The sequence below is a fragment of the Rhodamnia argentea genome, chromosome 4 (assembly GCF_020921035.1).
Source record: "Rhodamnia argentea isolate NSW1041297 chromosome 4, ASM2092103v1, whole genome shotgun sequence".
Lineage (NCBI taxonomy): Eukaryota > Viridiplantae > Streptophyta > Magnoliopsida > Myrtales > Myrtaceae > Rhodamnia > Rhodamnia argentea.
This window is the reverse complement of record NC_063153.1, coordinates 23617878-23640553: the sequence shown is the minus strand read 5'-3', so window position 1 is coordinate 23640553 and position 22676 is coordinate 23617878. Positions and strand designations below refer to the sequence as shown.

The 22676-nt window shown below is 40.8% G+C and overlaps 1 protein-coding gene across 1 annotated transcript; it reads right to left on the bottom strand.

Moving 5' to 3' along the window:
* Nucleotides 1-10932: 10932 nt before the first annotated feature.
* On the bottom strand, nt 10933-12981 carry LOC115740692 (polyol transporter 5-like). Its single transcript, XM_048277638.1, has 2 exons — nt 12507-12981; nt 10933-12355 (listed from the first exon to the last, which is right to left on the bottom strand). Exons 1-2 carry the CDS (start codon nt 12742-12744, stop codon nt 11031-11033), a joined length of 1563 nt encoding a protein of 520 aa, XP_048133595.1. The 5' UTR covers nt 12745-12981; the 3' UTR covers nt 10933-11030.
* Between the last annotated feature and the right edge of the window lie 9695 nt (nt 12982-22676).

The window sequence follows — 22676 nt, the reverse complement described above, 5'->3', positions numbered from 1 at the left end:
TCCATGAATTCGCCATATGGCGGGTCAAGGCAACGGGACATATCAAGGGAAAATTGGTCGTCCGGAGGTTGAGGGTCACCATCGATAAATGGAGAAAGACCAGTTAGAAACCAAATATCAAGAAGGGTAGGGGTCACTGGACCAATAGGCAAAAAGAAACAGTTCGATGACGGTGACCAAAAGCAACACAAACTACCGACGAGGCCATACTCCGAAGGATCAATGAATGTACCGCAAAAGGACAGTAGGACATCTATCCCGGCCTGTGCCCACGTGGTAGCCGCTTCTCCTTCTAATCGTTTGTACCGGTTGTAAAACCGATGGTCGAAGCTTGGGTATGAAGAAAATCTATAGTTACTCGACGACCAAGCGAGGCACGAGATAATAGATTGCTCGAAGGGTAAGACTTCTTCGAGAGAAGCGGGGAAAGCAATTAATCGATGAAAGAGGGAGGTGGCAAACTTGTGAAATGCGGACCCAAAATTATGTGACCATTCTTGGGTTGGTGATCCATGAAGGATAAGGAAAGTTCCCTTTTGGCCTCATTGTGAGAGAAGGCGTCGAAGCGCGACAAGCGTGGAAGCTGCAAGTACTCATGTGAACTTGATAGCGAGTTCATTTGGAGGCAATCATTATTTATAAGGGATTTTGAAGTAACCGACTCGGGGTTGTGATGGCGCTTACTCGGACGTGGGCAATTACATGGATCGTGGCGTAATGCAATACGGGAAATAAGGAGAAAGAAGGGGAAATTTTATTGACGAAAATCGGGATACAAAGCCGCCTTGATTCCCTCAAGCGGTTCACGAGTAAACGTTCAAACTTCTTATTTTTATCTATGTACATATTCCTAGTATGACGTCGGTCTACTTCCGCTCGCATAACCCGAGCGCAATCGGCTCGTTTCCTCTCTTCTAACGAAGCCGCGAGCGTTTTCAGTTGATCTTCTATAGAGGATCGACGAGAGAGTCTTGTCGATCGCCGACTTCGAGTCTCCTCTAGTTCTCTCTCTATCACCAGCCTTTGTTGCTCCAGGGGTAGCCTCCTTCTTATCTAAAGCGAGCAAGCTCGTCGACGGCCGGATTGAAGGGACCTGTTCTCCTTGAGTTACAAGTTGCCTCGCCTCTTGGGTCTCGGAACCCGGGAGAAAAGAGCCGATCGGGAAAGTTCGACGAGCAAGCACCTTGTCCCGACAACTGTCGAAAATGCATGAAGGGAGTAGGAAAGTGCTCCAAGAATGCTTTCGGCCGGCGGACTAAGCCTTGAGGAAGCTTCGCGCTGATTTCCTCTTTGACCGACCACTCCATCACGGATTGGATGTTTCGAATATTCGATGGGTTGTCAACAAAAGAGGCTACCCCTGAATGAACAAGGTCGAGGGAGCAAGATAACATGATTCCCGGTTGCTGAAAATCTCCGAGTCGGGTGAGCCGCTTGATTCGAGCATACTCGGGTGATCTAAAGAACGAGAAGAGCCAGTTGGATGAGCTTGAACGTCTTCGATGGGCGACAGAAGAAGAGAAGCAGCAGGAAGATCCCGGATAATATTCGCAGGTGAAGGATCTTCAGGTGTTGAGGAACTTTCAGCTATCAAAGGAGCTTCGACTATCGGGGTCGGAACAATAGCAAGGGTCATCGAAATAGGTTCCCCTTGAGGCTCAGTAGGCGAAGGAGCCGCGGGTGCAAACAGATCCTCAGCAATGACAATATTGCTAGACACCCCAGTGGGTGGATCAAGATCTACCAAAGGATCTTCAGGACAAACAGTTGAAGACGCTTCGACAGGCCGAGGGACTATCGGAGATTCCACCGGAGATTTGCTCTTCTTCGCTATCATCTTTCGCCGTTTAAGAGAAGTGAGCGTCTCTTCATTAGCTCCGTCGTTAGAATCATCACCTAACGGCGAAAATAAAGTAAAATCACCTCGGGCCAGCAATACTGCGAAGACCAGGGAGAAAAAACCCACCTGAAACGGTCGTCGGACGTTTGCGACCACCAATCGAAAGGGCTCGGTGGCACCCTTTTTCCCGATTTTTCTTCAAAGCGGGACCGAAGGGTTGTATCCGGCTTTCTGGAGGATGGATGAGATGGCATCTTCGAAAGGGCTTTCGAAGGCAAAGGACGTCCACCAGGTTGTAAACTCGGAAGTCACGCCAGGGCTGGAGCGAAGTATTGTTGGGATATCCCACGAAAACCGCCGATGCATCATGGTGGTAATTTCGGCACAGCAGGTGAACGGCCCATCAATCTTGATGTTATAGATCTTCTTGTCCATCGATGGGAAATCCATGAGATAAGGGATGGGCATGGGTACTGCTTGTCGAAGGCCAAACCGCCTAGCGCAGTATTGGGGGAATATGGTTCAAAACCGGGATAGAACCTTCCCTTGAGACATAGCCTGATTGGAAGGTCCCGAGGAAAGAGGACAAATGTCCAAAAATCACGGTGGTTGAACCGTTTTGAGGTTCGAGAGTTAAAACAAAAATCGAATTCACCTGAACGGTAAGGAAAGAAATCTATTCGATCAGCCTCGAGAGATAGAAGTTGTCGAAGAAAGAACCGAAAAGGTCGAACATCACCGGGGACCTTCAAGGGAATAGCTTGGAGTAGTCGTATGCCAAGCTTCAAGGGAACCATGTTGGGATTGAAGGAAGGGACGCTCTCAAACATGAAAGGGAAGTAAAATGCAATCCAAGATTGAAGAATCCAGAGCGGCCCCGACAATACACCATCCTCTTCGGAATTCGACATTAGCCGAGCGGCATAAGAAACGCTCCTATACAGAGATGCAAGAGCAAGAGGGCCAAGGGCAACAAGATTCCCTTTTGCTAGAAGAAGGGCGAGATCGTAATAGTCCTTGGACACTTTGAGTGTTGGGCTAAAGAATAGATATTTCGACAGACAGAAAAGAAGGAAGGCTGTTCGTTCCTCGAGGGAAACATCCCCGGACGTTTTACTATGGGCATCGATGAACTTCCCATAAGCAAGAGAATCGTCGAAATGGGGCAATCCTTAGTTTTTCCTAGATTCTTGATCGAGGCCCCATAAGGAGAGAGACCCGGCTATGGCGAAAGTATCTAGAAGGGTTACGGACATAGGACCCCACGGGAAGAAGAAGCAATTAGTGGAGTAGGACCAAAAGCTTGTAACGGACCCTAGCAGACCTCTATTCAAATCATGAGACAACATGCTGACCTCAAGTGCTGTCCCGATTTGCGCTGTTTCCCAGAGGCCAACCGTTGGAGTATCCTCTTGAAGCCTTTGGAACCAAGTATAAGCCCCGTCATCAAATGACGGAAAACTCCTAAATCGCTGAGCCGGCATGGACCAAATGTCCTTTAGCGAAGAAGCTTGAATGGGAAGCTGCTCATCAGCTCGCATTGGAAAGCAAGACCAAAGAGATGATGGAATATGGTGGTGATCATGGAGACTAGGCCCGAGAATGAGACCGGCGTGCTCTCGTCGAGAGTTCAACAACTTGAGAAAGCAATGATCAGCGTCATCACTATTAATGATCCCATCGAAGCGGGCGATGAGTTGGTGAGGAAGGAACTCGGGAGTTTCGGTCGCCATGAAAGCTTGGAATGCTCAGAGAAAAGGGTTTAGGGTTTAAGGGAAAACTGCTGATGAAGAAAGACGACAATTGGGAGCTTTTTTAAGATCCTTAAAAGGCAAGGTGAAAAAGGGCCGGTGGACGGTACGAAGTCGAAAATGTTGCGTTTCGGGAAAAGAGATCAAAAGGAGAGCTTAATCATCATTTGTACAGTTGGAGATCACCAAACCAGAGGAAGATATTTTAAAAGAGGTAAATCTTCGATTTACATCTTTTAAGGGGCATATGTTGACACTCAAAATAAACCAAGAGAGACTCGTGACAAGCACGTGAGGAAGCGATAATCGGCTACGGGAAGAAACACCGAAGCAAGGAACGTTTCAATCGAAAGGTGCCACGTGTCGGGATAAATTCCGGCGCCACTTCCTTCTAGAACAAGAAAAGCGCGCGGAGGGAGGCCACGATCAAAGCGGTTGGCGGTAATCCCACGAGGTAAAAGAAAAAGCGCGAAGACTAGGAAACCGTCATTCCACGTGGCTTATGGAAAAAAGCAAAGCGTGGGGCCAAAGGAAGAAACCGCTCGGCGGTTACTAAAGAGCTTGCCTATAAATACATCGCAATAGCAAAGATACGAGAACACAACAAATCCAAAACACCCGCATTATCAAACTAGCTCTTAGCTCTTAACCTTTAGCCTTTAGCCTAGCCTAGCTGTAGCTTTGAGATTCCCGTCGTCGATTCAATTCCAAAGAGTATCATATCCAGAGTTAGGTGTCATCGATTAGATTCCGGCGTCTGCTCGTTAGGTTCAGCACCGTCGATTAAATTCCGGTGTTGCACCCTTCACCCATCCCGTCCAATACCGTCGATTCAATTCCGAAGATTGTGTCCTATAATTCCCTGTCCAAGTCTTTGTCGATTGAATTCCAGCATTGTGTCCTACGATCTTGTCGATTCAATTCCAGGGTCACGTCGAAGTCTGTCAACATACTGTCACTATTGCGCATTGGGCCATCGAAGTTGTCGAAAGCCCGTTTGTAACGCGCCCTTCCGTGTAAATCTATTGCATTTGACACTTTCTGTCCAAAACTAACCCAGAACTCCTTTTTGGAAAACGAACGGATTAAGTTCGATAAAAGATTCTCGCGCAAGCAACCTTCTTTGGGCCATAGTCGATCCGGGCCTAGAACCCATAACCAGCAAAACCTTGTCGAAGGATTTTAACGCGCAACAGTGTGTTTATAGAGGAGGGAAAGAGCGAGAAAGTCCGCTGAAGGGGGTGATAAAAGCAAAGTTTCGTGCAAGAAAGATGGCTTCTTTCGGGGGTGGTTGGGAGAGACGTTGAGAGAGACTCCAAAGTTCGGAGAGCAACGGGCGTTTTTCTTTGCCAATAGGGAGAGAAGAGAGAGGGAGTGGTGAGTGGAATGATAGAAGGGGGGCGGGGCAGCTTTATAGACACGAGCGGGGAAGGGAAAATTTAACAGGAGCGCCATGTTTTAAGAGGAGCGGGAAGGGAAAATTAGCAACGAAAATTGGTGTTCGTCGCTAATTTAGCTACGAAAATTTGTTTTCGTTGCTAAACCAACATCTGTAATTTAGCGACGAATCACTTTTTCATCGCAAATTTTGCGACGATTTTTTTTTTTGTCGCTAATTTAGCTACGAAATTCCATTTTCGTGGCAAAAGTTGCGACGAACATGGTTTTCATAGCTAATTTAGCGACGAATTTTTTTTTGTCGCTAATTTAGCAAAGAAATTCCATTTTTGTGGCAAAATTTGTGACGAACATGGTTTTCATCGCTAAACTAACATTTGTAATTTAGTGACGATTTTTGTTGTTGTTGTTGCTAATTTAGCAACGAAATTCTATTTTCGTGGCAAAATTTGCGACGAACGTGGTTTTCGTTGCAAAACCAACATCCGTAATTTAGCGATGAATTTTTTTTTTTGTTGCTAATTTAGCGACGAAATTCCATTTTCGTGACAAAATTTGCGACGAACGTGGTTTTCGTCGCTAAACCAACATCTGTAATTTAGCGATGAATTTTTTTTTTGTCGCTAAATTAGCGACAAAATTCCATTTTCGTGGCAAAATGTGCGACGAACATGGTTTTCGTCGCTAATTTAGCGACGAATTTTTTTGTGTGTGGCTAATTTAGCCACGAAATTCCATTTTCGTGGCAAAATTTGAGACGAACATGATTTTTATCGTTAAACCAACATCTGTAATTGAGCGATGAATTTTTTTTTTGTTGCTAATTTAGCGACAAAATTCCATTTTCATGGCAAAATTTGCGATGAACGTGGTTTTCGTCGCTAAACCAACATATGTAATATACTTTTCGTCGCTAATTTCGTCGCAAATTAGCGACGAATTTTTTTTCATCACTATTTTCATCGCTAATTAGCGACAAATTTTTTAGCCGCTATTTTCATCACAAATAACGATGAATGTTTTTTTCGTTGCTAATTTTCCGTGGCTAAATCCTTATTTTTTTGTAGTGTTTAACTTGCGACCTTTAAGAAGTAACATTTATATTTGTGCGCTAGTACGCATTAATAGCGAACTGCAAGAAAAGATGCTCTCCGTAAATGATTTTCCGATGCTATTCATCTGGGAATAATTAATTAAGCCCGTCAAATAATATCCCTATGTCGATGCACAACTTGGGAATTGCCAAATCGGACAAAGCTCCACTCCGGCGATCAATTCGCGCGACAAATGCAGGTTAAGGTTGGTTCTTGTATCTGGGTGAGCAAGGCTGTCGCCGCCTCCGCCCAATGCCAGCGAGGGCGTCTTGGCCCAAGGGTCTTGGGAAAAAAAAAGAGCAGAAAAAGAAAAGGAAATTTTTTTATAAAAGTTCATAATATAATTAAAAAAGTCCACGTCAGTTGGTAGTTTCACATCGGGGCCGGCCAATCAAAATTAGCCGAATAGGCTAATTTGGCACAAATGTAAAATGCTTATGATTGAATTGGCAACAAACAAAAGAATTAAGATTGAATTAGAATAATTGTAATAGATTTAAATTTTTTTTTATAATTCTCCCCCACTCGATGCTCAAGTTAGTTCTTGTGAGGGGGGAATTATTGCTATCGAAGAGTGAGATTGGCTAGAAGAAGCAAGGTGAGTGTTTCATCTTATATGGTTATCCCTCAATGGTCTGTCGGGTCGAGGCCGACAGACAGTGGTATCCTGTTGTCAATTGGCTACATGCGACAGATGGCCATTACCAAAGACTCTCGGCACACCGAGAAGATATGTAGGACTCTCTACACTCTACAGAGGTCTTACATTGTACAGTGGCGAGACGTCTTTGAAGACTTAACACATGCACGACCTTTGCCAATTAGATGAGATTTGATAGAAAGTCTAACTCAAAAAAAGCATATGAATCCAAAGTCAAGCGATGTATTCCAACATTCCCTATCACGTGCAAGACGGATCACAAATGACACGAGGAGCTAGACGAACGGGGTAGATTCACACACAAAATAAACCAGAGCAAAACCTGGTTGTGATACCGCATGAGAAGATATAATCCAAAAGCTTAAGCTTATAGTTAGAAAGAGACCGGTTATACACAAAAAGCATATAAATACAATAGTCCGACATATTTCAAAAAGATTTAACTGACATCTTATCTAGATATAACAACGTCACGCACGCTCAGTTTATCGATTGCTGGATCTGACGGGCTGACTTTCCCATTCTCTTCTCCATCTCCTCCCGGGCCATGTTTCTGTCGATCCACCACCCCCGATGATCACGCCACCTTCTCCTAGCCACCATCGCTGCCCCCTCTTGCCACGGTCTCCATCAATTGCTGTCCCCTCTCTCTGTCTCTGTCTCGATCTCTCGAGCTAGATAGCTCATCGACATGGGGGTTAGAAAGGTCGACGCGCTTCCTGAGAACACGAAATCTGTGTGTGACAGAGAGAAGAGAGAGGATTCGGTGGAATTAGAGTTTGGTGTTATTTGGCAGGTCAGGTGTATGATTAAAGGACATGTACTGTGTAGATGCTAGATAGGTGTATGATCTTCCGGAATAAGATAAAGGAAGTACTTACGTACTGTAGAAGTTCCGCGTCCCAACTTTTATCAAAACACGCCTAATATGTACGTATACTGTGATTAAGCTTAAGTTAATGAGGAAAATCCATGTTTTTAGGCGCAAATGGGATTAAATAGAAGAAATATGCTTATGTGGCATTTTTTTTTTATCTATTGTGAAATTGACAGTATGTTGTGAGCCACAAAAAACATATAATAAGTATTTAAAAATTATTGTGGGATACACTCTTTCAAGAATTTATAGCTCACAAGATATTGTTTTTCTCGCAATCGCCAAAAAACTGTTATGGCATCAAAGTCCTTGAATTTTCGAAACTCGTATGATGGTTTGCACAGTTGAGTCTCTTATTCATTGTTAAAGGAAAGTTGATCAAGACATTCATGCATAGGCCGATAAGTAAAAAATTGGATCCTACTCAAATATTTGAGAAAATCGCTTAAAATTTCATAAACCTATTGTATGATGATCATTTCAATCATAAACTTTTTAATTGTACTAATTAGTTCTAAACATTATTACGGTTTGTCAATGTAGTCATTCCAGTCAATTTTGACTGGAAATTGCTAAGGTGAAAGCCGGCTGGCCAATATGGCACGACCGCCATTGATGTAAACAGTTTTGCAATTCTTTCTTAAATATTCTGAATTTCTTCTTCTTCTTTTCCCTATCTTTGTTTTCTTTTCCCTCCGCTTGTCACGGGGCCGGTCATCGGCAAGGCCCGGTGAACAGCAAAAGGAAATAAGGAAAAAGGAAAAAGAAAAGAAAGAATCAAAGAAATCAAAACTTTTTTAAAAAATTGTAAGAATTGTGTACGCCAACGATTTTTGATCAAAATTAGCCGGAATGATTACATTGACACTTTTTAAAGAGTTTAAGACTAAATTGACACAATTGAAAAGTTCCGAACTGAATTTGTTGTGATACAGCATGTTTAGGACTTTTTGGCAATTATTTCAGAATATTTCATTACCGTGACAAAACGGGTTTCTTTGAGATAGTTAACTATTTGAACGTTGAAAGTGCATAAGCAAGCCTCGACGCCTGCCTCTCTCCCTCTCCCTCTCCCTCTTGCGTACGTGCGTGGAGGAGAGAATCTCAAAGTGGAAGAAAGCTTCCAACAACAAAAGAATGGACGAAATGAGGGGAAAACCACATCTCCTTCTCTGGAGCTTTCAGAAATGTCAGTCAGATGCTCCCAACCACATCAGACAAGACTTCCTCAGCTTTCCAAGTTGAATTTCCGGCTTCACGACAAGGGGATCCATGTCAAATGTTCAACCCCCATCTCCTCCGCCTCCTCCTCCTTCTTCGCATAGGTTTCTTGACCCCGTCTCTTTTTTCGATCCGAGCACACGCAATGGAGCCGTAGACACAGTCTAGAAACCCTTTTCATCTTTTAGCTTTTGCACACTTCCTCTCGACGGCTCATCGGGTTAGTGATTCCGACTTTCCATGGCTCTGAAAATCTCGGGGCCTCTACTGTTCTTTTCCCAACCAGCTAAAGTCATGGTTTTTGCCCACAATATATAAATGTTTAGTGTGGAAATGCTTGAATGTTTTCCGCGCGTTGACTTGCGTTCAGACAGGAGCGGCGTTAGATCATTGGAATTCGGCTCTGCTCGTCTTCAAGCGTCTGGAAGAATGCACGAGGACAAAAAGAATGGAGTCGGGATTTTGCAGCAAGTTTTGCGGTAATCGATCGAACGAGCTCCGCTCGAGGGAAACGAGCTGTATATTCCAGCTTTTGAATTTTCAAAAGCCCGGTTGAGAACATACAAGAAGAGCTCGTGAGAAAGGGACGAGGAGGGCCAAGGCCCACTTTGTCAGTCCAAAGATACATATTGAAAAGCCTTTGGAAAAACGGCCTAATACCCAAAAAAAAAAAAAACCAACTTTAGCCTTTATCCCAAACTTTTTTTCCTCGTAAAAAACTCACAACTTTTACTTTTCTCCTAATTTTACCGATCTAATACAAAAAAAAAAAAAAAATAACTTTGGCACTTGTCCCAGTTATATCTAAAAAAAATTATCTTATAAAAATCTCCACCTTTTACTTTTATCTCAATTCTACCACCGTTAGCCTTCCACTCATAATTACCGTTAGTTAATCTTATATAGCATTTTCGCATCATTAATGAATTACACCTTACAAAAGCTGACATGAAAAACCCTTCAACTTCTTTTCTATTGTCTACTTCCCCTGCACATTGCCAAGAGATACAAGGCCACTCAAGACGATGCCTTTTGGATTCCCCTCAGCACTTAACAAACCCAAAGAACGGCTACGGTGGAGATCTAATTATTTGGACGGCCGATCTCAAATCTCGTCGTCCCCGCAACGTGTTGTTTTCGAATTTTGAAGATTCATTGGTACATTCGGCGAGAATATTCGAGCCACGTAGGATTAACTAACAATGATTATGAACGGAAGGCCGACAATGGTAGAATTGAACCAAAGTGAAAATTGATGATTTTTTTACGAGACTACATTTTTTTGGATATAATTGGGACATATGCTAAATTTTATTTATTTTTATTTTTTTGGATTAGGCCTGTAGAATTGAGACAAAAGTCAAAGTTGTGGGCTTTTTATGAGACAAAAATTTTTTTAGATATAATTGAGACAGATGCTAAAGTTAGGATTTTGGGGGGTATTAAGCCAAGGAAAAAATGTTGGAAATACATAAGATAATACGAAAATAAGAATAGTTACCAATCTATTAGAAAAGACAGAAAATAAGATCAATTATTTGAGATGTACAAGTACTGTTTTAAGGAAAATTCTGCCCCCTCGAAGTACGAAACTCGGTGCAATAGACTTTAGTGGCTATCCTTTCAAGATAAAATAGATTTTCTTCTTTATTTCGCACAGAATAATAGATAGAACGGGAACAACGTTATGTGTATGACTGGAAAAAAAGAAAAGAAAAGAAAAGAAAGATGTGTGAAGGAAACGAAAATTCTCTTTTTAATTTGTCGTATCATTTAGGACTGGTTTGAAGTTTAGTTTTATAAGCAAATAAAAGATAAAGCCATTACAAGTCCGTTACAACTCAATTGGTATTTATTAAATTGATGATCGTTATAAAGTTGTTATAATAGAATGAAGGGTTCAGGAAGAAATAATCAAATGTTACTAAAACCATTACGAATTGATGACGGTAAAAAATTGTTTTAAGAATAATAGCTTTTCATAACTTTTATCAAACTCGTTATTTTTAAATATTTCAAAACCGTAGAAATATAGCACCATTAATGGAAAGCATGAGCTTGATCTTATTACCACTACATTAGAAAATGAGTTTCTGCGTACAAGACAATTCAATCACTGGCACAAAATCATACAAATTGATGACATATCTACACTATTCATTGGCTTGCTCTTTCGTCTGTCTATTCATCAATCTCTATCCTCAAACAAAGCCCCAATCTCTTCTAAGCTCTTGCCTTTCGTCTCGGGCAAGAAGAAATAGAAGAACACGGTCGCAAACCCCATTACCCCGGCGAGCACAAGAAACATCCCCCCAAACGTTATCTCTCTGGAGATGCTCAGGAACGACATCGCCACCGCCCCGCTCACCAGCCGGTTCACCGCGATGGCCAGGCTTGTGCCCTGGGCCCGCAACCTCGTCGGGAACACCTCGGACGAGTAGACCCACGTGATGGGCCCAAGCCCGATCGAAAAGAACGAGACGTCGGCGCAGAGGGCCACCACGCACAGCGCGATGGCCCATGGGGGCTTGCTTCCCGAGCTCCTGAGGAATGCAGAGCCCATGCCCAGCCCGGCCAAGGACATCGCCATCCCGGCGGAGCCCAGCAGCAGGAGGGGCCTCCGCCCGAACCGGTCCAGGAAAAGGGCTGATACAAACACGAAGAACGTCTTCGCAAATCCCATGATCACCGTGACCCCCATGAGCTGCTGCCGGTTGCTGATTCCAGCGTCTCGGAACACCTCCGGGCTATAATACACGACAGCATCGTTCCCGGATGCCTGCATGAAGAAGTTGACCCCGATTGCAGCGACGAGTATTCTCCTGATGGGCCGGGACGGGCGCCACAGGAGCTCCCTCCATACGCCCTGCCCGTTCCAATGTGCGGGGCCAGGATTGAGGGAAGCGGCATTGACCATCTCGCCGAGCCTCAATTCTGCCTCTTCCTCAGTCTCTGATGTCCTGATCAGGACTTGCCTCGCCTCTTCCAGCCTCCCTTCCAGGACTAGCCACCTGGGTGACTCCGGCATCGCCATCACGCCCAACCCGATCGCGACAGCCGGCAGAGCGGCCAGGCCCAGCATGAGCCTCCAATTTACATCAGGCGGGAGGCCTGACAAGGCGTAGTTGGATATGTAACCGAGGAGGATGCCCATGTTGATGAAGACCTCGGGGAGCGAAGACAGGAAGCCTCGGGTCATCGCCGGCGAGAGCTCAGCCACATAGACTGGAGCGATCATGAGGGAGAACCCAACGCCGACCCCAGCGACCACCCTCCCAGCCATGAGGAACGAGAACGACGGGGCGAGGCCCATCAGAAGCGCGCCGATGAAGAACGTGCTGGCCGTGAGGACAATGGTCCACCGGCGGCCGATCCAATCAGAGGTCCGGCCTGAGGCCAGAGACCCGAACAGCGACACCACGTTGAGGGAGCCAACCAAGATCTCAACTTGTGTTGATGTGATCTTGAGGTCCTCTTTGATGAACATCGCTGCGCCACTCATCACCCCAATATCTGCAGAAACCAAATCAGCAAAACACATTCAATGGATTCGCATCGAAACAAAACAAATTCAATGACCAACCCAACTTCACAAATCCAGTAAAAAGGGCACCGGGCAGATGCAAATCAAGAAAAGTCCAACGTGGGACCTTTCAGGACTCACCGTATCCCAATAGGACGGAGTTGGTGGAGGCCAAGATGGCCCCGGCAAGAGCGTATCCGTTGAACCGGCCACTTCTGTGAGCGGCAGAATCGCTCCCGGGCTCATTTTCCTGGAACCTGACTTTGGCTGGTCGTTCCTTGAGCAACGTCTCTTGTTTTCCCTCATCTTTCCGGTCATGCCAGCAAGACTCCGATTTCGGGATCAAAGGGTCATGGAGTCTCTTGTCTGGTTCTTGCATGAGGGGGTGGAAAAATGAGATCTTTCCGGGCTTAAAGAACCAGCGAGGTCTCAGGAATAAGAAGATCGTTTCAAAACCAGAAGGTAATCCGAGGAATATTCCAAATCAAAACTAATATGACCTGGAAAGTTATCCTTACGCAATAATTATTTTGTCCCGTTGCTCCTTAAGTCATTTTTATTAAAGGTAATGGTATCTGCGAATTGAAAACAGCTCAAGTGGGCAGTAGTACATGCAGATATCGGCAGGCATCAGAAACGTTTTTCCAACCCGAACCCTAATCTTCAATCGGGGTCTTCTTAACGAGCGTCCTCCCGGAGCATTTACACGTGAAAATGAAGCGAAACGACGAGACGAAACATTTTTTCTTTGATCTCGAATCATCTTTCTCTCGTGAAGAGACAAGATTCCGATGCACGTGAATCGTTGGCGAATACAGATCCAGAGTCGGAAAAAGAAGCAGCACGTGATGTTAGAGAACCTTAGCAGAGAACTTTTGCTGTAAACTCGGAAGATTCACTCGAGCAAAGAGACGATAACGGCGGTCTCTTGCCGGCCCGGAAATCGTTTGCTTAGGGCGCGCATGGTAACACTTCTGCTTCTGAAACACCATCAGAAGCAGAAGTTGATTTTTCAACTTTTCCATCAAAAGGAGAAGTTGATTTTTCAACTTCTCCATCAAAAGTTGATTTATCATAAAAAAAGACGTTTGATAAAATTTCTACTTCTAAAATTTTTACTTTTAATAAAATACCGGCGGGCGGCGATCGGCGGTGGCGGGCGGCGACCGGCGGCGGCGGGCGGCGACCGGCGGCGGCGGGCGGCGGCGGCGGGCGGCGACCGGCGGCGGCGGGCGGCGGCGGGCGGCGACCGGCGGCGGCGGGCGGCGGCGGGCGGCGACCGGCGGCGGCGGGCGGCGACCGGCGGCGGCGGGCGGCGACCGGCGGCGGCGGGCGGCGACCGGCGGCGGCGGGCGGCGGCCGGCGGCGACCGGCGGCGGCGGCGGGGCGGCGGCCGGCGGCGGGCGGCGGCGGCGGGCGGCGCGGCGGGGACCAACGGGCGGGCATTGGTCGGCGGAGTCGAAGAAGTGATTTCTGAAGGCGAGAAGCTAAAATTTTTAGCTTCTCAAAGTTGGCCAAAAATCCAACCAGAAGTAGAAATCTCTTTCAGAAGTAGAAATTCCTACCATAAGTCAATATTTTTACCAAACGGATTTCGGTTTCAGAAGCACTTTTGAAGTGTCTTTACCAAACGGATTTCAGCTTCATAAGCACTTCTGAAGCAGAAATTCAGCTTCTGAAGTGTTATCATGCGCGCCCTTAGCGACCATCAAACGATTAATAAATTTTCCATGTACTTTTACTGAATCAAAATGATGAAAACGTCAAAAAGAAGAACAAGATTTGAAAGCGCCATGTGCCTATATCATACTATGGAGCGTGATGTTTGCCTGTCCGGCTGTCCCTATGCTTTTTGTAAAAAGCAGGTTCCAGTTCAGGAAAGAGAGAGGATTACGGTCTGCACACGCCTCTCTCTAAGCTAGACTAATTTACAAGAAAACCTAGAAAAATGCAGGATATTTTTATACGATTACGACATAACTAGTTTTATAGACTTGTTATTAAGTGCTGACAATGAAAAGTTAAAATTGTGTTCGTCAGGGGTCTAAGTCTACTCACGCCAAAAGTTGGATGAACTCGAACGACGCAGCTTCAAACTAAAACCAACTTAAACATTTCATCGAGTATATACTCATCAATGTATCTGATAATAGAGCCCACGTCCACTGGCAATCCTCACCGGCTATAGAGTGAGCGCTGGCCAACCCTTGTGCTTCGGTGGTGCCGCCACTGAGTAAGGGCTTTCAAGCCATCGTCTAGACGACTGTGGCCAGTGAGAGCCAACGGGTTGATGGCCCTGTTTGGAGAAGGTGTCGTTACCATTTTCAATCAATCCGAGAGGGGTCACTGTTCTAAAGATATTTCACTACAAAAAAATAAGGATTTAACCACGGATTTTGCCACAAAAAATTGACCAAAATTCGTCGCTAAACTAATTTGTGATGAAACTTAGCGAGGGAAAAATATTTGTCGCTAATCCGGCGTCGCAAAATTTAGCGACGAAAAACTAAAGTTCGTCGCTAATTAGCAACGAATTTTGCGACGAATACTTATCCGTGGCTAATTAGCGACAAATTAGTTTCGACGCTAATTAGCCACGAATTTTGCGGGGAATTACCCTCCATGGCAAATTAGCGACGAAACTTACTCGTCGCTAATTAGCCACAAACTTTACCATGAAAATAAATTTCGTCGTTGAATTTAGCGACGAATTTAGTGACGAATTTTCTGTTCGTCGGTAAATTTAGTGATGAAAACGCAATGTTTCGTCGCTAAATTTTGCGACGCCAGATTAGCCAAGAATTTTTTTCGCGGCAAAATTCGTCGCAAAACCCAATTAACGATGAATTTTGCCGAATTTTTCATGGCAAAATTAGCGACAAAATCAAAATTTCATCGCTAAATTTGATTTACTTTTGGACGAACTTTCCGACGAATTTTTTCCATTGCTAATTAGAGACGAATCAAATTTGGCCACGAAAATATTATTTGTCGCTAATTTGCCACGAACATATTCGTGGCAAAATTCGTCGCTTTAGGGACGAAAATAAATTCGACGCTAATTTGCCAGAATTCGCGGCAAAAGTCATTGCCAATTACGAATTTGAAAGTTTAGCATTGACATTTGCAACGAAAATAGCCACGAAAAGTATTTAGTGATGAAATTTAAAATAATTTAGCGACAAAATTAGCGACGAATTTTTATTAATTCTTTAGTGATGAACTCTCTGATGAATATTGTTTAGGGACGAATTTAGCGACGAATTTTTTTTTTATATGATAAAATCATTTCTTTTACTTTTCAATCTTAAATTTAATTAAAAAATTAATTCTACAATTTATATTTAATATTGATTAAGCACTTAATAATATCAAAATTTTATAATAATATGAAAATGAGATACATTCATCTACATTTTTCACAAGAATGACATAAATATTTTTCTTTATGAAATCTACACATAATTAGTTCCTCGTATTACGGTAGCTCCTCCATAGAGGTGACATTCACTTGTTGACATACAATGCTATACTGAATCAGACCATCCTTGACAAATCTCCCCCTCCGCATATCAACACATAGCTCAATGTACTTAAACATAATCCTATCGAGGTATTTTGCCATGCTCGGGATCTCTTTGAGGTAATAAGATCGTGAAGTTCTTGCAGAGCACCTTGCTTTTGCCGAACATTTATTGGCTCTGCATCCACGGATGAACATTGTCAGCAAAACTCCATATCGCATATACGACTTTCTCGGAAGCCAAACGAGAAAATGCCAGGATGCAACTCCGTCGAACACTAAAATCGGCAAAATTACCTTGGCGACCAAGTACTCGAGGACGACGGCGAGGTATATCAGAGCTCCGGTGCGGTTGCGCTGGGCATAGCGGCCCTTCTTGAGTAAACAGGCGATGCGGCCGATGGGGAACTAGAGGCCGGCTTTGATGGACTTGGAAACCGCCTTCTTCCTCTCTCTCCTCCTTCCTCCAGCGCCCTTGGCCTCCATTCCTGGTTCCGAAGATGGAGCAATCTGAAAACGACCACAATGAAGCTTTCTGGGTTTCTCGTTGAGTGGAGATGTGCGAAAGCGACGGTGACAGGAGCATTTATAAGAGTGGCAGATCAGATGGTGGTGTTTCAATGGTGGTGACACGCTGGCAATCCGTGCAGGGCTTTGTTTTTGGTGTCGGAGTTGTTGATGAACGACGGGCTAAATTAAATTAGTGACAAAAAAATACTTTTCGTTACTAAATTAGAGACGAAAAAAATAATTCGTCTCTAATTTAGTGACCAAAAAACTAGTTTGTTGCTAAATCAGCGACGCAAAAATAAATTCGTCACTAATATTAATATTTTCTTTGTTATTTTTATTTATATCATATTAGTGACGAAAAACGTGGTTTCTCACTAAATTAGTGACGAAAAAATTAGTTCGTCGCTAAATTGAAATATTTTCTTTTTTTATTTTTATTCATAGTGCTAATTTTGCGACATACAAAATTGTTCGTCACTAAATTAGCTATGAAAAATCTAATTCATCGCTAATTTTAATATTTTATTTTTTACTTTTATTTTTATTTATAGCATATTAGCGATAAAAAACAAATTTTGTCGCTAAATTAGCGACGACAAAGATAATTCATCGCTAAATTGAATATTTTATTTTTTCTTTATATTTCTATAAAATTAGCGACAAAAAATGTGATTCGTCGCTAATTTTAATATTTTCTTTCTTATTTTTATTCATAGTGATAATTTTGTAACGAAATCAACGTTCGTCGCTACTTAGCGACGAACGTTGATTTTCGTCGCTAAGTTTTAAGAAGAGAATTTGCGATGAAAACGTGATTCGTCGCTAATTGGTGACGAAATAGGTTTTCGTCGCGAAATGATAGCAACAAATTTGCAAGGAAATATGGTTTTCATCGCTAATGAGCGACGAACAACATTGCTCGTGGCTAATTATTTTTTATTTTTATTTTTATTTTTATCGTATTAGCGACACAAAAAAAATTTCGCCGCTACCGTAGCGACGAAAATGGTAATTCGTCGCTAAATTGAATATTTTCTTTTTATTTTTATTTTTGTCATATCAATGACGAATAATACATTTCCTCGCTACATTAGCGACGAAAATAATTATTCGTCGCTAATTTTAATATTTTCTTTGTTATTTTTATTCATAGTTCTAATTTTGCGATGAAAATAAAAGTTCGTTGCTAATTAGTGACGAACATTGACATTGATTTTCGTCACTAACTTCTAAGAAAAGGATTTGCGACGAAAAAAGACATTCGTCGCTAATTAGCCACGAAACGTGGCCTTTTCGTTGCTAATTGGCAACAAAGCCTACTGTTGTCGCAAAGGATATAGCGACGAATAATCTTTTCATGGCCGTTTTCGTTGCTAATTTGTGACGAATTTTTGTTATGGCCATTTTCGATGGAAATTAGCGACGAAATCTTTTTCGTGGGCATTTTCGTTGCAAATTAGCAACGAATTTTTTTTCGTCACTAATTAGGGACGAATGTTTCGTCGCAAATAGCAACGAATCTTCATTTTGTCGCTATTTTCGTCGGAAATTAGCGATGAATTTTTTCCGTCGCAAATTTTTCGTAGCTAAATCCGTGTGTTTTTGTAGTGTTTAAAAATGATACGTCACCATATTCAATCACTAAAATGGGACTGCTTTTTGATCAAGTTTTGAGACTTGATTGCAAGACTAATAATTTTCAGCATTTGAACATATTTTTATAAATAATTTTACGAATTTAATCGCACATATCCCAATCACAAAAGATGTGTCTGTAGTATATGTCATGTTAACAGAAAAAGAGAAGAAGCATTAAAAGTAGGGAGAATTACCAAAAAAGTTTCAAATCTATTAAAATTGTGTCAATTCGGTCCTAATTTTTTTTTTCAGTTGAGTACTATATCTTTTGTCATTGTGCCAATTCAGTTCACTTTGTTGGCTGGTGCTAATGTGGCCAACTGTTAATAATATTATAATATTTTTTCCTTATTTTTTTTCTCTTTCTTCTCTCTTCCTTACCTCTTGTCTTGTGGAGGGCTTTGCAGCCCCCGACCGGCCTCGCCTAGGGTCGGGGGCTGCGAAGCCCTCGCCAACCATAATGTAGTAGGTAGGGTAGAGATTTAAAAAGAGAAAAAAAAAAGGAAAAAATATAGAAAAAATATCAGCGTCGACCGAAAAAGTGAATTGTATTGGCACAATTGTAAAAGATTTAGAATTCAATTGGCAAAAAAAAAAAAAGTTTATGATTGAATTGGCACAATTGCTATAGGTTTAGCAATTTTTTAGTAATTTTCCGATCAAAAGTATTTTGCATTAGGCATTAGCGAGTCCCCCTTATGCTCAAATTGAAAAAATTCTACAAGCTCATTAATGTTGTTAGATATGAAATTCGATTACGTTACCTGAGCCTTGAGCATCCAATTTTTTGTTTGACTTAGAAAAATAAAGGTAATCACCTTTAACTTTTCATTCCCGAAACTTTTCTAATGCCATCTCTGTACACCCTTTCTTTTATTTGGGAAGAATCTTCGGCATGTTCGAAACTCGCTTTTGCCAGCCTTTTATTGTATTTTATACTGTGCATGTTCAGAATCTCCAGTGATCAAAGCTTTTGGACCATTTGAAAAGCAAAAAAATGAAACAGAAACTCTTGGGCCATCACAGCCCAAATTAGTCTGGACCATTTGGCATTTTCAAATCTTGCGAATCACGCGTTTTATTTCTTATTTAATGTCAAACTCACAGAATATCCAAACTATACAATGATTGTCTAGTAGATTTATGTATAATTTCATCATAATTATTTAACACCTAAGATTACTTTCTTTTTTCTTTTCAAGCTTTGAAAAAAATTTGCTTGAAAATAGCGAATCCAAACAAAGGGCCACAGATTTTCTCCTCCGCTGTTCATGGTCTAATACCCTAAAAAATCTACCACTTTAACTCTTGTTCCAATTCTGTCTTTTATCCCATAAAAAATCTCTAACTTTAGGTATTGTCTCAATTCTATCCTAATTTTTTTTTTTTTTGTGGGTCTCATAAAAAAAAATCTCAATTTTAGGTCCAGTTTTAATTTAATCATAATTTTTTTTTTGTCTCGTAAGAAATCCTCAACTTTAGGTTAGGTACCAATTCTATCCTTCTTTTTTTTGTTTTTTTGTCTCGTAGAAAAAACCTAGCTTTAGGCCCAGTTTAAATTTTATTTTAATTTTTTCTCATAAAAGATTACTCACTTTTACTTGAGTCCAAAATCTGCCTCCATTAACCCTTCGTCAAAATTACCTTAGTAATTTTGCGCTCAGACGACCTCTCGTGCATTGAAATGTTTCATCTCTTGTACCTGGAGAGCTTGTGCTTTGGAGCTTTCCATTTATCGGTTGTCCCAAAGAAATTTTGCATGAATGGTTAATGAGGATATATTTGTGACTCAAGTAGAAGTTTGTGACTTTTTATGAGATTGAAAAAAAAAATTAGGGTAAAATTAGGACTGGACGATAAAATTGAAAGTTCTTCATAAGAGAATAAAAATTTAGGATAAAATTGGGATATGACCCAAGGTTGAGATATTTTTGTGGGACAAAAAAAAGTTTAGGGTAAAATTTGAACTTGACCTAAAATTAAAAAAAATATTATGAGATGAAAGTAAAATTGAGGCAAGAGCTAAAGTTGGATGTTTCTTAGGGTACTATGTCATGCTTTAAACAATTGACTATTTCTTTTTTCTAGAAAACATTTAAAAACATTAGTAGAGAGCACTCGCTAATTAATTGTAAGACCAAGAACAAAAAAGGAAGGGTAAAAAAAAAAAGAAAAAAAGGCTTAAGTACACTAAAAGTGGCAACACTTGTGTACAATGCTAATTTTAATGCCAAAACTTTGAAAACGATTATTTAAGTATCAAATTTTTTTAAAAACGTTCACTTCAATGCCAACTCTGGCGAGCCACATCGCCTAAAATAGTAATAAAAAATAAGCCATACCGGATTTCCGGCAAGCCACGTCCCCTCAAATAAAAGTTGGTATTGAAGTGAGCGTTTTTAAAAAAAAAATTGATACTTAAGTGATTATTTTGATACTAAAGTGAATGTTGTACATAAATTTTAACACTTATAGTGTATTTTGATCAAGAAAAAAAACATGGAAAAGGAATCATGAAAAGCCGACCCATTGACCTTACCAAAAAAAAAGAAAAAGCCGACCCATTGAAATCATGAACGTGAATACAGCTCAAACAGTGGGCCCCATTCTTGTTTTTTTTCTTTTTGTTTTTTTATATGCAAATTGCAATAATCCTTTGCCCACTTTTTAATTTTTTATGGTCCTTGTTTTTAGGTAATTGGTACAAAATTGGTGCAAAATGCAATTTTAGATAAGCACCCTCCCAAACGACCGTTTTCATTATCAATAATAATTTATATCTTTATATTTTTTAAATAATAAAAACAATTTTTTGTTCGGATATTTTATTTTTGTAAGCGATATAAATAATATTTTTTAAGAAAATATTTTTAACTCATTTAATTTTTCGAGAAGTAAACACACCAAACTCCTGGACTCAAAAAACATGGCCTAATATCCAAAAAAACGTCCAACTTTATCTTTTATCCCAATTATACTTTTTGTCTCATTAAAAATCTATAACTTTAGGTTTAATCCCAATTTTATTCTAACATTTTTATAGTCACATAAAAAATTACAAATTGTTACTTGAGCCACAAATCTTTCTTAATTAACTCTCCGTCCAAAATTTCTCCTGGACAACCAAGAAATGAAAAACTCCCAAACACAAGCTATTCGAGTGTCCCGAGCATGACCTTCGGACCTCAAGAAATGGAACATTCCCAAACATGAGAGATCGAAAATCGAGCGCAAAATCACTAATTTTGATGGAGCATTAATTGAGGCAGATTTAGGATTTAAGTAAAAGTTGATTATCTTTTATGAGACAAAAAATATAGAGTAAAATTCAAACTAGACCTAAAGTTTAGATTTTTTATGAGATAAAAATATATTAGGGTAGTTACTACACCAAAAGTTGACAATTTTTTATGAGATAAGAAAAGTTTAGGGTAGAATTGAGACTACACTTAAAGTCTAGGGTTTTTTATGAGACAAAGAAAAAGTTTAGGGTAAAATTGAGACTGCATTTAAATTTGGAGGCTTTTTATGAGATAAAGGTAGAATAGTGACAAAAATTAAAATTAAAGATTTTTTTTAGGGTATTAGACCAAAACACATGCATAAGCCGATGTACGATTAGTTCATTAAATCAAAGCTCATTATATTTATCCCTAAGCCCACACTGAAAGGAGTTACATGAAGCAGCGTGTTTCGTCATTGACTCGTTCTCAAAATAGCTTATTATAGCTTCTGCCCGGATTTGATTTTGATATATGCTCTAATTGTGTTCGTGAAAAATAAATGATTTAAAAAATATTTTTTGAAAAATCATCATATATTTTGCTTGAAATAATTAGTCAATAAAAAATAATTTTATTGCTGGCTACAATTTGTATCTAAACATTTGTATAGACGATGAAAATATTTTAGTACGAAGTCCTAAAATAACATGAGTTCGATATCAATTTGCAATGCGATTTTGACATGTGAAGTCACGAACTTTACTTGTTAGCCCGACGTGCATTGTTATCACAACATATTGCGTCGTATTGTGGCATCCCGTCTCAATATGTCTACAACGAATGGCTTATGGAGTAATTCTGCTAGGGGTTAAATGATTCGCGTGACTCTATTTGTTTCGCAAAAAATGATTTATTTAGAGGTCATTTTCTTAAAAACCATTGCTCGGAATAATTATTCAATATGAAATATTTTCATTATTGAAAACAATTTACGTCTAAATATTTTCGTATGATGAAAATAATTTTCGTTTATTCATATTTGTAAGTGATACAAGTGATTATTTTTAGGAAAATATTTTCAAAACCATTCATTTTCAAAAATTATTTTTTTGGGAAGTCTTTTTTCTGAAAAATAACAATATTTTTCGATATTTGGTTGAGACCCGAAGATGAACTGAAAAAAAAAATTCCGTCGTTTGGTGAGGATTTTCCTCGTCATTGTTGGCCGGAAATTGTTAATGTGAACGCCGAGCGCCCTACGTAATATGGCCAACGTTAAAGTGAATAATTTTTTTGAAAATTAAGAAAAACTCAAATTTTTATTTTACTTTTTTTTCTTTTTCCTTCTTCCTCCACCACGACCGGTCGGCTCTGGCCACAGGTAAGCTCCATCTTGCCAGCACGATGGCTAGC